This window comes from Microtus ochrogaster, unplaced genomic scaffold (genome assembly GCF_000317375.1).
Source record: "Microtus ochrogaster isolate Prairie Vole_2 unplaced genomic scaffold, MicOch1.0 UNK23, whole genome shotgun sequence".
In the NCBI taxonomy this organism is placed as follows: domain Eukaryota; kingdom Metazoa; phylum Chordata; class Mammalia; order Rodentia; family Cricetidae; genus Microtus; species Microtus ochrogaster.
The window spans coordinates 835,042-847,864 of NW_004949121.1; the positions used below are offsets into that span (position 1 = coordinate 835,042).

Here is a 12,823-nt window from a genome sequence, read left to right on the forward strand (position 1 = left end):
AAGAAGAAGAAGAAGAAGAACAAGAAGAAGAAGAAGAAGAAGAAGAAGAAGAAGAAGAAGAAGAAGAAGAAGAAGAAGAAGAAGAAGAAGAAGAATCTTAAGTACCAGAATTCCATGATGCCTGTTGATAGATAGTATCCCATAGGCATTAATGGAAAAAGGACACCTGTGAAATCACAGTGCTTTGATTGCCTAAACAAGACCAGCAAAGTGACAATATCAGTTGATATGCCAACATGGAGAGGAGACATTCCATATTATCTCAATCTTGAAGGAAGACTATGGTGGTCAATAACTGCTGAGAGAGGAATAATCAGTTTCCTCAAGGGATAAGCTCCCACATAGACTGCCCAGTCTCAAATAGTTACCCCTGTATACACATGCATGCATAAAATCAATGGTAAATACCCCTGGTAAATTGTGTATGTGTGTTACATGTATATATATAAATGTGTGTGTGCATGTGTGTGCTCATGTGTGTGTACAATAATAATAATGTAAAATATGAACTTGGGAGAGAAAAGGACAAAATATTGGAGTAGCTGGGTGAAAGAAAATTAGGAGTGATATAAATATAGTAATTGTGTGTAAAATCCTCAAAAACTAAAATAAATAAAAATTGGAAATAGTATATATAGTCTTTCTTGTTGTAATGAGGAGCAGGCAGGCAGCTTCCCACCGCCTGGCTAGCTTTACCCAAAATAATTACAAGGAAATTGTATGTATTCATTTAAACACTGCCTGGCCCATTAGTTCTAACCTCTTATTCACTAACTTACGTATTTGCTTAACCCATCTCCATTAATGTATATTGCCACTTGACTGTGGCTTACTGGCATGAGTATAACCAACATCTGTCTTGGAGAGGAGAGCCATGGCATCTGCCACACTGCCTTCTTCCTCCCAGAATTTTGTTCTGTCTACTCTACCCACCTAAGGGCTGGCCAATCAAAAGGCCAAGGCACCTTCTTTCTTTAACCAATGAAAGTAACCCATAGACAGAAGACCCTCCTATACTTTTTATTGGAAACATAGTATTTAAGAATTTCTTTTTAAAATTTATTTATTTTATTTGATGTGCATGATGTTTTGCTTGCACATAGTTACCATATGCATGCCTCATCCCTGTGGCAGACAGAAATCTGGAGTTATAGAAAGCTATGATCTGCCATGTGGATTCTAGAAACCAAAACCATGTCTAAACTCCAGCCCCATAGAAATATATTTTTAAACAAAAATAAATTCTTACAAACAAGTAATTGAATAAATTTAACTAAATGCTTTGTAGAGCAACCGAGGAAACATGTTCTGTTGATCTTTTTATACTCACAGTATTGTAATTACTTATGCTCTGTAAAGTTGTTGAGAACATGTGAATTAACAAGTGTGGATTCATTGCTCCTTGGCAAACATGGTTTTGAGTTTCTGTGAGATTCCATTTACAAAACGTTTTATCAACAAATCACTGCACAACCTTGTTTTAAGTGTATTACTATTTCTGGATACTTTAAATTGTCAGTTCAGTAATACTGAACTCACAGCCAACAGCGCTATGACTCATGCCTGCATAAGGCTTACCAAACACACATCTCTTCATAAGGCACATCACAGCTTGTAATGTGCCTGTTAGGTGCTGAGTGTGTGCCTATAAATGATCTAAATAGAATATTGATTTGAGACTTCTATAATTTTTAGTGAGTAGGAAAACTAGCAAGCAAACCCATCCAACTGTTTGTGGATACCAATGCTGGTTTCATTTTAATCGGTATACAACTCAGTGAATGACCAAGACTTGGGCTCCTCCCCTAGGAGACTTGGGGTTTGGTGGGACACCTGGTCTCTGGCCTTTCTGAATTTCTTAGAACTCAGTGTGCCTACTCTGACTTCAGCCAGAAAGCACACCAAGTCTCCATAGTCTAAATTTAACTTACCTACTTATTCTTAGTGACTCTGCACTGAAACTCACGTACTTAAAGAAAAGTATCAGTGGTCTATCACTTTAAACCCTCAAACACGGGGCACTGTCGCACCTATAGCCACACCTCACATTATCACAGAGCCATTGGTGTTGAAGATATTATCATTATAGCACAGGCAAAGGCTTTGTTCTTTATGATCATATTTTAGTGTGAATCATGAAGCAAAGCTATCAATACAGATTCTTAGCTTAAATTCAAGCAGTCATAAGTGCAATGAACAAAACTGTATAACAGTTTAGCGTGAACTGTGAGTGAGAGGATGGTTTAGACTGAGCTATAAGGCATATATATTTTAAAGAAATAAACAGAGATGTAGATGCAGGGAGAGAGGATCACGAGGAATGTTGAAAGACCTAGAATCAGAAGAACGCTGAAAGCAAAACCTGCCATATGGAAAAAAGTTGCATAGTTGTGTGGAAGACAAGGAAAATCCTAAGACTGGCAGTGAAGGGGTGAGAAGTGAAGTGGGTTGAATCACAGCAACTGAATCTGAATTTTATTTTAAACACAAAACCCTTTAGATGATTGTAAGTGATGTTACAACCTTATACTACACAGAATAGAGTTAGGTCTTGGGGCCTTACCACGAGTTCCCAGCAAAGGAGTAGCGAAGTGGCTAGACAACTGGAATAAACCATGATATAGTACTAAAGTGGCTAGACAACTGGAATAAACCATGATATAGTACTACTTAAGTGAAGGAGTAGAGTGGCGGCACTATTTGGAAGAATGTTGATATCAAGTACTTGTAGTTGGAGGCTGCTCATTCGTTCCTAGCTGCCATTTAACCGTTGTTGATTGAAGGAATGATTCAAGACCACTGTGCTTTTGGGATTAAGCTTGGCAGATATAACCTTTTATTACTACTTCTAGTGTTTTTTCTTCATTTGGCCTTATTTCTAATGTTTCTACCTCCATTTTTGTGCTGCACATATTTAAATATGCCAATAGGAAGTATGAGCTAAGATGTCAAACAGTGATGTAATAATACAGGTTCTGTGTGATTATCTGGGGCCCGGGTGGCTGGGAAACAAATGAACAGCCTCCACCAACAAGTACTGAAATGAGTGAGAAAAAGGATTGTGTTTAGTATGTAATTGAAGCAGGCAGGGGGGCTCCTAGTTTAGTCACTTAAGAAGCTTCACACATATTTAAATGTGGAAAATAAAGTAAGTAGCAAGTGCAAGCTGGAATATACAGGGTCAAAGATAGACTGATTGCATAGGCCTGTGTGTGAGCTGGGAGATGCTCTAACTGTATAGATGTCTTCTAGATGTCTCTGGTGCTATCTCGATGGGTCAAAGACATGAGCACCCTCTTTGCTCTAAGAGTGAAGTATGCTTCACCAGTGATAGCATGGGAACCTCTACAGCCTTCAGATGGCTGGGACATTGTGTCAGGCTTCTTCTGGTCAGCAGAAAAGTACTCCTCAGTTGTGACATCTGGATTTCCAACTCTTATGAGGACCCACCACACCCACAGATCTCATCGGTTTATCCCATATCACTTTAAACTCTCACTTTCTAGATGCTTTAACTACTGAAGCATGCTATGTAGCCTTTAAAACTATTCCCCTCATCTTCACTTCTAATTGTTTCCTTTCTTAGTTCTTATTGTACTACAGAGGAAGGAATGAAGGAAAGGATGGAGAAAGGAAGAGAAGGAGGAAAAAAGGGAGGAAGGGAGGGAGGGAGAGAGAAGAAAAGAGGGAGAGAGGGAGAGTGGGAGGGAGGAAGGGCAGAAGAACAGAGGGAGGAAGGTAGAGAGGAGGAAGAAAGGGAGAGAGGGAGAGAGGGAGGGAGAGAGGGAGGGAGAGAGGGAGGGAGGAAGGGAGGATGTGAAGAGAGGGAGAGCAGAAGGAGATGGAGGAAGGTAGAGAGGAAAGGAGGGAAAGAGGGAGAAAGTGAGGAAGGAAGGAAGGAAGGAAGGAAGGAAGGAAGGAAGGAAGGAAGGAAGGAAGGAAGGAAGGAAGGAAGGAATTAGCCATCTTGATTAGTTTCATGGTCAGATTTTGGTCCATAATTCTGATTGCTTTTTGGTGTATTCTATTTTTTTTGCATGTGTGTGTGGTGTATATTTATCTACATGTGTCTTCACATGTGGATGGGCAATTATATGTGTTGGATTGTGTTTACAAGTAGACTCCAGAAGTTTAGGTCAGTGTCCTTTCTAATGTTCCACACCCCCACTTTATTTACTGAGGCAGAATCTCTAGCTTTAGCCAGAGTGTAGGGAGTTTGGATAGTCTAGAGAGTCAGTTTTCCGGTATATACCCTTTCTCTCCTCCAAGAGTGCTGGGAGCACAGGTGGCTTTTTATGTGGGTTCTGGGGGTCCTCAGGTGTTTGATCCACTGAGCTATCTCCCAAAAGCATTGACAAGCAGTTTTTGTTGAAGCTAAAAGCTTCTAAGAATGTTTAGAATTGTATGTTTGATATAATTAATTTTTGTAATCATATAAAAGCAAAAGACATTTTCTCCCTTATAACCTTAAAACAAACCTCTGGAGGGGAAACAAAGGTTCTCAGATTTAATGGACCCTCCAAGAAGTCTACAATAGAAGCACATGCATTTGCTGAAAAAATGAAAAGGCTTCAAAACCTATTGTCAATACTTCAAACATTCTATTTCAAATAGCACAGTTAATGTAAACTCACTTTAATCTTCTTGCAAATGTCTGTAACAAGCAAAAAGAAAAAAAATAACCTTTTGTGCTTGATGTTACCTTTTTATAGGCTACCCTCTGCTTCTTCGCTGATTAAAAGGCTGATTTGCTCCCTCTATACTGACTTAATGAGAAGTCTCGTAAATGCCGCTGCCATTTATAGAGCACATGCCCTATGAAGTTTCCCTAAAAGACTTCTTACCTCAAAGGCCTGAAAGGTCAGTCCAACATGGTAGCCCTCAGACACGACTATTTTCCACACACACTCTTTCATTGGCCGATAGTCATCTGGGTAATTGGGTGACTGAATCTGCCCTTCATTTTTCCGTATCTCACCTCCACAGATAGCTGGAGAAAGGAAAAACAAGCAATCAAATAAACCCCAGCATGCCATGTTGTTCTGTTTTTCCTCAAGCACAGCATTTGAGGTTAGTTCCTATAAGAACACAAAGACCATCTTAAAAAGAAAAATCAAAGCTGGACATCTGTAGTGTCGTAAAGATCATGGGATAAACACAGTCACTTGACTACACATAAAGGATGACCAGACAAGGAGTCCAGAAGTTTCCATTGCTGTGATGTCTCCCTCAGAACTAAAATCAGTTGTCTTTGTTTTTACTTGTAGGCTGACTGTAAACATGTTGGTGTTACCTGAGTTGGCCCTGTGATTTCCTTGGATTTTCAAACACAGGTGAAGCAGCTCATTAGCAAACAAGTTTTACTCTAGGAAAAACCTCTGGGGCAACTGACACCGGCATGTGCCATGTGTGTGGCATGGTGGTCCTGCCTGATAAACCTCTCCTCCCCAGCCCGGAGGGGAATCTTTGAAACAAAATGCTCCCTTTGACTTAAGATTTTAAGGGAAGTAGGACTTGGAAACTACTTGATACCCTGCACTGGGAAAGGGCTCATCCACACATAACATGCCCAGAAAGGCTGTTTTATAGCCAGGAAGCACGATGCAGGCTCATTGTCTTCAAGAAATACAGAACAAGCGTGTAAGAAATTCTTCCTCACTTGCTGACTCTCCCACTTAGACAAAGCATGTTTCAGAACTGTGCACAATCACTCTCTGTGCAGTTCCCTAGAACAGAGTGCTTCACCACTACAAGGGTCAAACAGATTTTCTGAAAAATCGGTGCAATGTAAAATGTTAATTTCTCTCAACATTTCATGGCATCATGAAACAGACTTCAGAATCCCTATTTGCTTTGTCTCGCATGTTTCATGGCTGAATCCCTTACGCTAAAAAACAATTGTACTTTACTTTTAAGCTGGTGAAGTTATTTTTATTCAAATTATCCTGTGATCATTGACATATTGGTTCATAAAATTACGTAACGGCAAAATGAGCTTTCCCTATTGATTTTAATGAAACGGAAGCAAACAACATTTCTGCTGAGACTGGGGGGAGAAATGACTTCTTAAATTTAAGGTGACTTGCCTTCATAGACAGCAGCAAACCCTTTCCCTACCCAGTTACTGCTGCTGCGAAACTCAATCCACATTCTGCTGTCTGTAGACGTAAGAACTCCAGCCACTTTATCTCCACAGAATCTACCTAAAAGAAAGGAAAGGATAAAGAGAAGCTCCTAAATATGAATTTGTACTATGTTCTGTTTGTGCTCCACAATTTATATATATTATTTATATTTTAATATGTATTTATATATGCATATATGCAAATGAATTTGACTTATATTTCTAGCAATTAGAGCCACAACTGTGACCTAATATAGTTGAATAAAGAAAGCAGTCTCTTCAGACCCAGTTCAAAACCTTCAATTACTTGACATCAGTATCATTATCACACGAAGAATTAAGTGTTAATCCTCCAAATTAATAAAAGATCACATGATGCACTAAGGCATTGCTGTGACTCTCTGGGAAACAGAAAAAGTCCCAAGTTGTCCTGAGAATTCAAAGCAATTTCTAATTTGATCACTCCTACAAGGGTACAATTTTCTCCAGACACAAGGAGAAGATTTTCCCCTCGTCAAAGTAATGATAATGTCTCGGAACAAAGAGTGTAAGATGCCCCTGGTATATTACATTAACAAATTTTCAGATAAATATTTTAAATATTTTCAGAAAAACCTATGGAAGTTCATGGTATTAAAACTGAAAAAGCATCATCAAATTTATTCTGAATGTGGATCATATTCTATATGCATATGTATGAGTTATTAAGAGAAAGTTGATAAAATAACAAAATTAGCCCTCCTTTCTACCTAGTCCCTGCACAGATTCATTGTTTACTTCTTGAAATTGATAACTCAGCTTCCATGTGAAACAAATGTTCAAGCAGTATAACTTTATAATCACACAATATATATTTTACCCTGCAATCATACCATATTTATTATAACTCTATAATCACAATATATTGCTCTCCATTCTGATGATTATTTTTATTTTTAAGTTAGCATACAGTTATTACATATCGCTGTGGAGACTTTGGATAAAGTGTGCTTAGTCGGTTTTCCTTCTGTCTCACCCTAATCACCCCACCCCACTACCCTCCATCTTCCTGGATAACCTCTCTCTGTTCAGTACCGTTTTCTTTCTCAGAACTTCTGTGTCTTTTATTCCAAATGCTGTCCTTCCCGACTACCTAGTTTTACCTCCCTTGGTCATTATTCACATATATAGCCACAATACACATGAATACATTATAGGCTGGGATAAACACACGAGAGAGAAGAAAAACCCTCAGCATTACTATGCATGTTTATGTGGTGCAGAAAATAATCATATCCATAAATTTAAAGTAAAAATGAATACCTAATTTGAATAGAGAAAATTCATAGTAGGGAGCCAATCAGTAAAGAAGTGTCTTCCAAAGATGCCTATTAAATTAAAAAGATGTGGCAAAGGGCAGTGTCATGTTATCTGTCCTATACGTGTGAACTACCAACAAATCTGATAACTGCTTCTTCCAACTTGAGTTTCTCCAAATGCATTCTGGCCACGTGAGTTTCCACAGTTCTAAATCCTTCCCTGGTGAGTCCATTGCTGTCTGTTTGAGCTAGTCCATTCAGAGCTATGTCTATCAAGGGGAGATTTTGGCAGGTTGTCCAAGTGACACTGAGTTGGTGTGGTGAACCACTCTACACGGAACCGATAACACAGAGGGAGCCATCACGCGAAGTCCTTGTCAGAATGGAGATTCAGATTGGATTCTCCAACGTGAAGTCACTGAAAGGTTTTCTGGGGTTCCAACTATACATCCAATATATTATTTCATTTAGGTTGAGAGGCTAGATGGAGAAAACATATTTTCCTCGATTTGAAGTATCATGTCAGTTTGGCTCTTTTTGGTTCTTGCTTTGAAATATTTGCACAGATGGCTTGGAGTGACCAGGGCTGTTTCTACACTAAGTAAAACAGTATCCGTTCAGTGGGTTTTAAGATCCTAGATTAAACATCCTGGATGCTGAGCAGTCCTGGATTAAAGCTCAACTAAGAAAATCTATGACAAAAAGTAAGGGAAAGGCCACAATCAAAGAAAGGAAGGAGATGAAGGCCAAGGAGCTGTGGACCTGTAGTACGGCTGACAGCACCTCGCCCCTCTGAGCAGAAATTCAGTGCTGGGAGCAGATGTTCATGAACACCAGTCTGAGCTGTGGTTACTGACACAAACTACAGATGCCTCTTCTCAACCTCAGAAAGATTCTCCAAGAGACGAGACTGAGATGTTTACAGTGGGAGCACATGTGCCGTCATAGTAAACCAGCCATCATACATGTACCTGATGATTCACTCTGCTGCTTTAGGAAAGAGATGATACACACACATATACATACATATGCGCACATGCAAACGTAACCATATATATATATATATATATATATATATATATATATATATATATATATATATATATAATCTATCAAACTATAATCCTTAAATTTTAAGTGTAGAAATAAATGCTGTGTTGAATCATAATAAACATAATCTTTGGGAAGCTATGCTCAATCATTGGGTTCAGATCCAATAATCTATCCCATATTTAAGTAACTTTAATTCAGTGAAACAATCTATTTATCTATTTGTCCTTGAGCAGTTTTTGGTATGGCTGTAAAAAACCAAATAATTAAAAACATAAACAAGGGCAGTCATATGGAGTCAAATTCTCAGACAACTCTTGAAAATGCCATCTGCCTCTACTCTGGATGGAATATATATGCAGCCACGGAGGAGATGAATCAGTCTTACCAAGGAGAGGCGACTTCCTCCAGTAACCATCTCTTACTTCAATGTAGTCATACCAGCACAAACTACTCTTGTACAGGTCCATTGTGGTAAAATTTAAGACAATCTGCAAAACACAAAGAGTAAAAGTGACTTTTAGTCCACAGTTACTTGATTCCAGGAGATGCAAGGTAATGAAAATAGACTCCCCCCTTTTTTTCTGCATTCACAGCACATTGTCAATTTCATTAAAATCTTGTAACCACATTTCCTGATTCAAATCTTTTCATAGTAAAATTTTTTATTGTTTTTATTGCTCTATGCATTTTCTCTGCCCTATTCCCTTTCTCCCCTCTCCCACGACCCCCATGCTCCCAATTTACTCAGGAGATCTTGTCTCTTTCTCCCTACAATTTGGATCTATGTCTGTCTCTCTTGGGTCCCTTTGTTGTCTAGGTTCTCTGGGCTTGTGATTTGTAGGCTGGTTTTTCTTTGCTTTATGTCTAAAAGCCACTTATGAGTGAGTACATATTGCACTTGTCTCTCTGGGTCTAGGTTACCTCACTCAATATGGTTTTTTTTCTAGATCCATCCATTTGCCGGCACATTTTAAGGTATCACTATTTTCTACCACTGAATAGTACTCCATTGTGTAAATATACCACATCTTCTTTATCCATTCTTTGGTTGAGGGGCCTCTAGGTTGTTTCCAGGTCCCAGCTATTACAAATAATGCATGATTTGCACGTGCGTGTGTGTGCACTCACATGTATGAGTGCATGTAAGTGTGTGGGTGTTGCATGTGTGGAGCCTATGTGTAGAAATCAGAGGACAACCTCGTGTCAGTCTTTGGACATCTTGGGCCTTTTGTTGGAGAAAAGTCTTCTGATTGGCCTGGAACTTTGCCAAGTCAGTTAGACTGACGAGAGAAGCATCTGCCCCCGTCTCTCATGGCACCTCTGCTGGGACTGGATGTGTGATAGCTTTGTCTGATAAGGCATTCAGTTGTGTAGTCTAGAGGTCCAAACTCAAGTGAGTACTTTAACAAGAGAACCATCTCCCAGCTGCATTCATATCAATACGTAATAATAGCAACCACAACTTGATGTTAATCATTGGGAATAGGAAGCATTTTAGCAATTAACACCAAATCGATGTCAATTTGAGCAGTCCTGAAACAAACAGAAACATTTGTTCAAAAAGCTTATTTTGAATTTTTCCTAAGATAAATTACTTGAACCATGAATAATTTCAGATTTTCCACAAACGGTCTCTTTTTAATAATTTATTTCAAAGACAACGATCAAGACAACTATAATTATGTTAAAAATAAACACCATGTGTTATATTCCCAGAACATAATAGCTTTGTGCGTGCTGAAATGTTTAAGTACGGCCCCAGTACTCATATTTATCCCTCTGAGAGTAATTAAAGGCAGATGGTACTTCAGTTCTCCAGATGCAAGAATACACATACAAAGCTTCCGAGCCAGGTGACTTTGTGCATGACCCTTTATTCTTCTCTTTGATAAGAATGATACTACTTTTTATAAAAGTAATTCAAGAACAATTCCTGAAAAGATGTTTTCTTATGGATTTATAAGAGACTTCACTTTTTAAATCATTAATTTATTTATTTTTGCTTCATTATATGAAATGTACAATGCAATTAATAGAAGTCAAGTTCTTCTATGATGCCAAATTCACTTGGAAATCATTTTATATTGTCAAAAGCTCATTTCAACTCTCTTGTACTTTAACTATATCTAATTAGTTAAAGAGTTACAATAATTTTGTTCTTTAGAAACTGAAACGGATATTAGCCAAAGCAATAAATTATGAATATTTGAAATGTCTTATTCTAAATTATGGTCTGTAACAATATTCAAAGAAACTTTCAGTGATAGTGGAAAAGCTGTATACAAGAAGGTGTGGGAAGACAAGGAGGAATAAGAGAGAGAGAAAGAGGGAGAGAGAGAGAGAGAGAGAGAGAGAGAGAGAGAGAGAGAGAGAGAGAAAGAGAAAGAGAGAGAGATTAACTTTCCTGTACTATATTCCGTAACAGCCTGGCAACTCTGGTGAAAATATGTCCCTCCCTTTTCTTATTTTATTATTATTAATATTTCAGATGTCTGTTGTATTGTAATGAGAGAGATCTGGAGAAGGTGTGAATTTTGGTGGGTGTGGAAGTGGGTAACACCAGAGAGCTTAGGGAAGGAAAACTGTGATCAGAGTGTTTTGTGTGAAATCTACCTGGTTTTACTAAAAAACAAGTCAATATTAACAAATGATCAATAACACTAATCATTTAAGACATTCAAATAGAAACCACAGTGAGGACTACTTCATACCTACTAGAATAAGTATTTGAGAAAGACGGGAAGATGAAGAGAATAGGTATGAATTGACAGAAGGAAATCTGTGCATGCTGATTGGAATGTGGATTGCTACAACCATTATGGAAAGCAATGAAACTTTAAGAAATTGAAATTTGAATGCAAAATTATCCAAAAATCCTATTTCTGTATATCCAAAGGCAACAAAAACCACTGTTTTAGAGAAAAAGACAGAAAAAAAAAGAAAGGAAGAAATTTGCTGACTGAGCTGTGGGAGAGCACACACAATAAAGAAGTTGCAGCAAGAATGTGAGAGCTAGAGTTTGGGCCCCTGCTGCCCACTTAAATGCCAGGCAGCCATGGCAGACCACCTGTCATCCTAGCATTCCTGGGATGCAAAGATATGGAACATTTTGACCAAGCTGTCTAGATAATCCAACTGGTAAGTTGGAGAACAATGGAAGAAGACACCTAATATTAACCTTTGATTTCCACATCCATGTACACACGTGCATATGCTCTTACCTGTTTTCACATACATGTGAACATACATGCAACACCCATACACATCTCAAACATACAAAAAATAAAGAATAGACACTACATATCATAAAACCCATACTGAGCTCACAACTTTGCAGTGTGAAGAATCAAGGTCCCAAGAAATAAACCTATACATCTTACTTAAGTCTAGGTATCATAATGATCGCTAATGAAATTTTACTTCAAAGTTGGTTTTCATTGTCTACATAACTTATCGTGTCATTATTGCTTATTAAATGATAAGAATCTCCCCAGATTTTTATGCAGTGTAAATGCATTTCAAAGTTATAATCCATTTTCTGGCATAACTTGGTTTTAATGAACTCACTCCTCTGTTTTTAATCTTCCCAGTTTGCACTCCCCCCTTTCCTCCAGTTTTCTTCTCCTTTAATCAGTTTTAGTATCCCAAATATTTAGAAAAAATGTTTTGAAAATCACAAATGTTCAAGAGCAAAGTTCTGATCATTCTTTTCTTTCTCTCTCAATCACCTTTCATATTTGATTATAAAAAGACTATACTTCTGAATTATTTATTCCAACTTCCCAAAGTTGTGTATTTCTGCCCCAACACAACTTTAGACTATTCTTCAGAAACAGTTGGAGAGTAGTTTCTGGATTTTTTACCTTAATTTATGCTTTATTTGTGCCTACTGAAAAAAATGAAAGAGGAGTGTCATTTTGCAATTTTACTCTCCTAAGAGCATCCAACAGGATCATGTGAGAACTCCTCTATGAGAGCAGAGACTGCAGAAGTAGAATAAGACACAAAGGAGATAACTGAGGTTCCTGTGTGGCCTCCCATAAATGTAAGAGGAAATTTTATAATTGTGTGAAAATTCCTACTTGATGAGAAAAAGAAATCAGCTAAATTAGAAATACACTTATCCTCAACCTTCACTCCAAACTGAAAATAATGTGCCTGGACCACTAACAAACAGTTATTATGTGAACTCTTAGGATGCCCTGCCCTTATTCTTATTCTCTGTCTGTCTGTCTGTCTGTCTCTCTCTCTGTCTGTCTCTCTCTCACACACACACAACACACACACACACACAGAGAGAGAGAGAGAGAGAGAGAGAGAGAGAGAGGGAGAGAGAGAGAGAGAGAGA

At 38.1% G+C, this 12,823-nt stretch overlaps 1 protein-coding gene across 1 annotated transcript in view; it reads right to left on the reverse strand.

Moving 5' to 3' along the window:
* The window catches only part of Tll1 (tolloid like 1), a 185,737-nt gene that overhangs the window by 37,901 nt on the left and 135,013 nt on the right, over positions 1-12,823 (reverse strand). The window contains exons 10-12 of the mRNA XM_005367745.2: positions 8,861-8,963; positions 6,087-6,203; positions 4,845-4,990 (exon numbers count right to left, since the gene is read on the reverse strand). Coding sequence (XP_005367802.1) covers positions 4,845-4,990; positions 6,087-6,203; positions 8,861-8,963 — 366 coding nt within the window. The remainder of the gene's footprint in view (positions 1-4,844; positions 4,991-6,086; positions 6,204-8,860; positions 8,964-12,823) is intronic.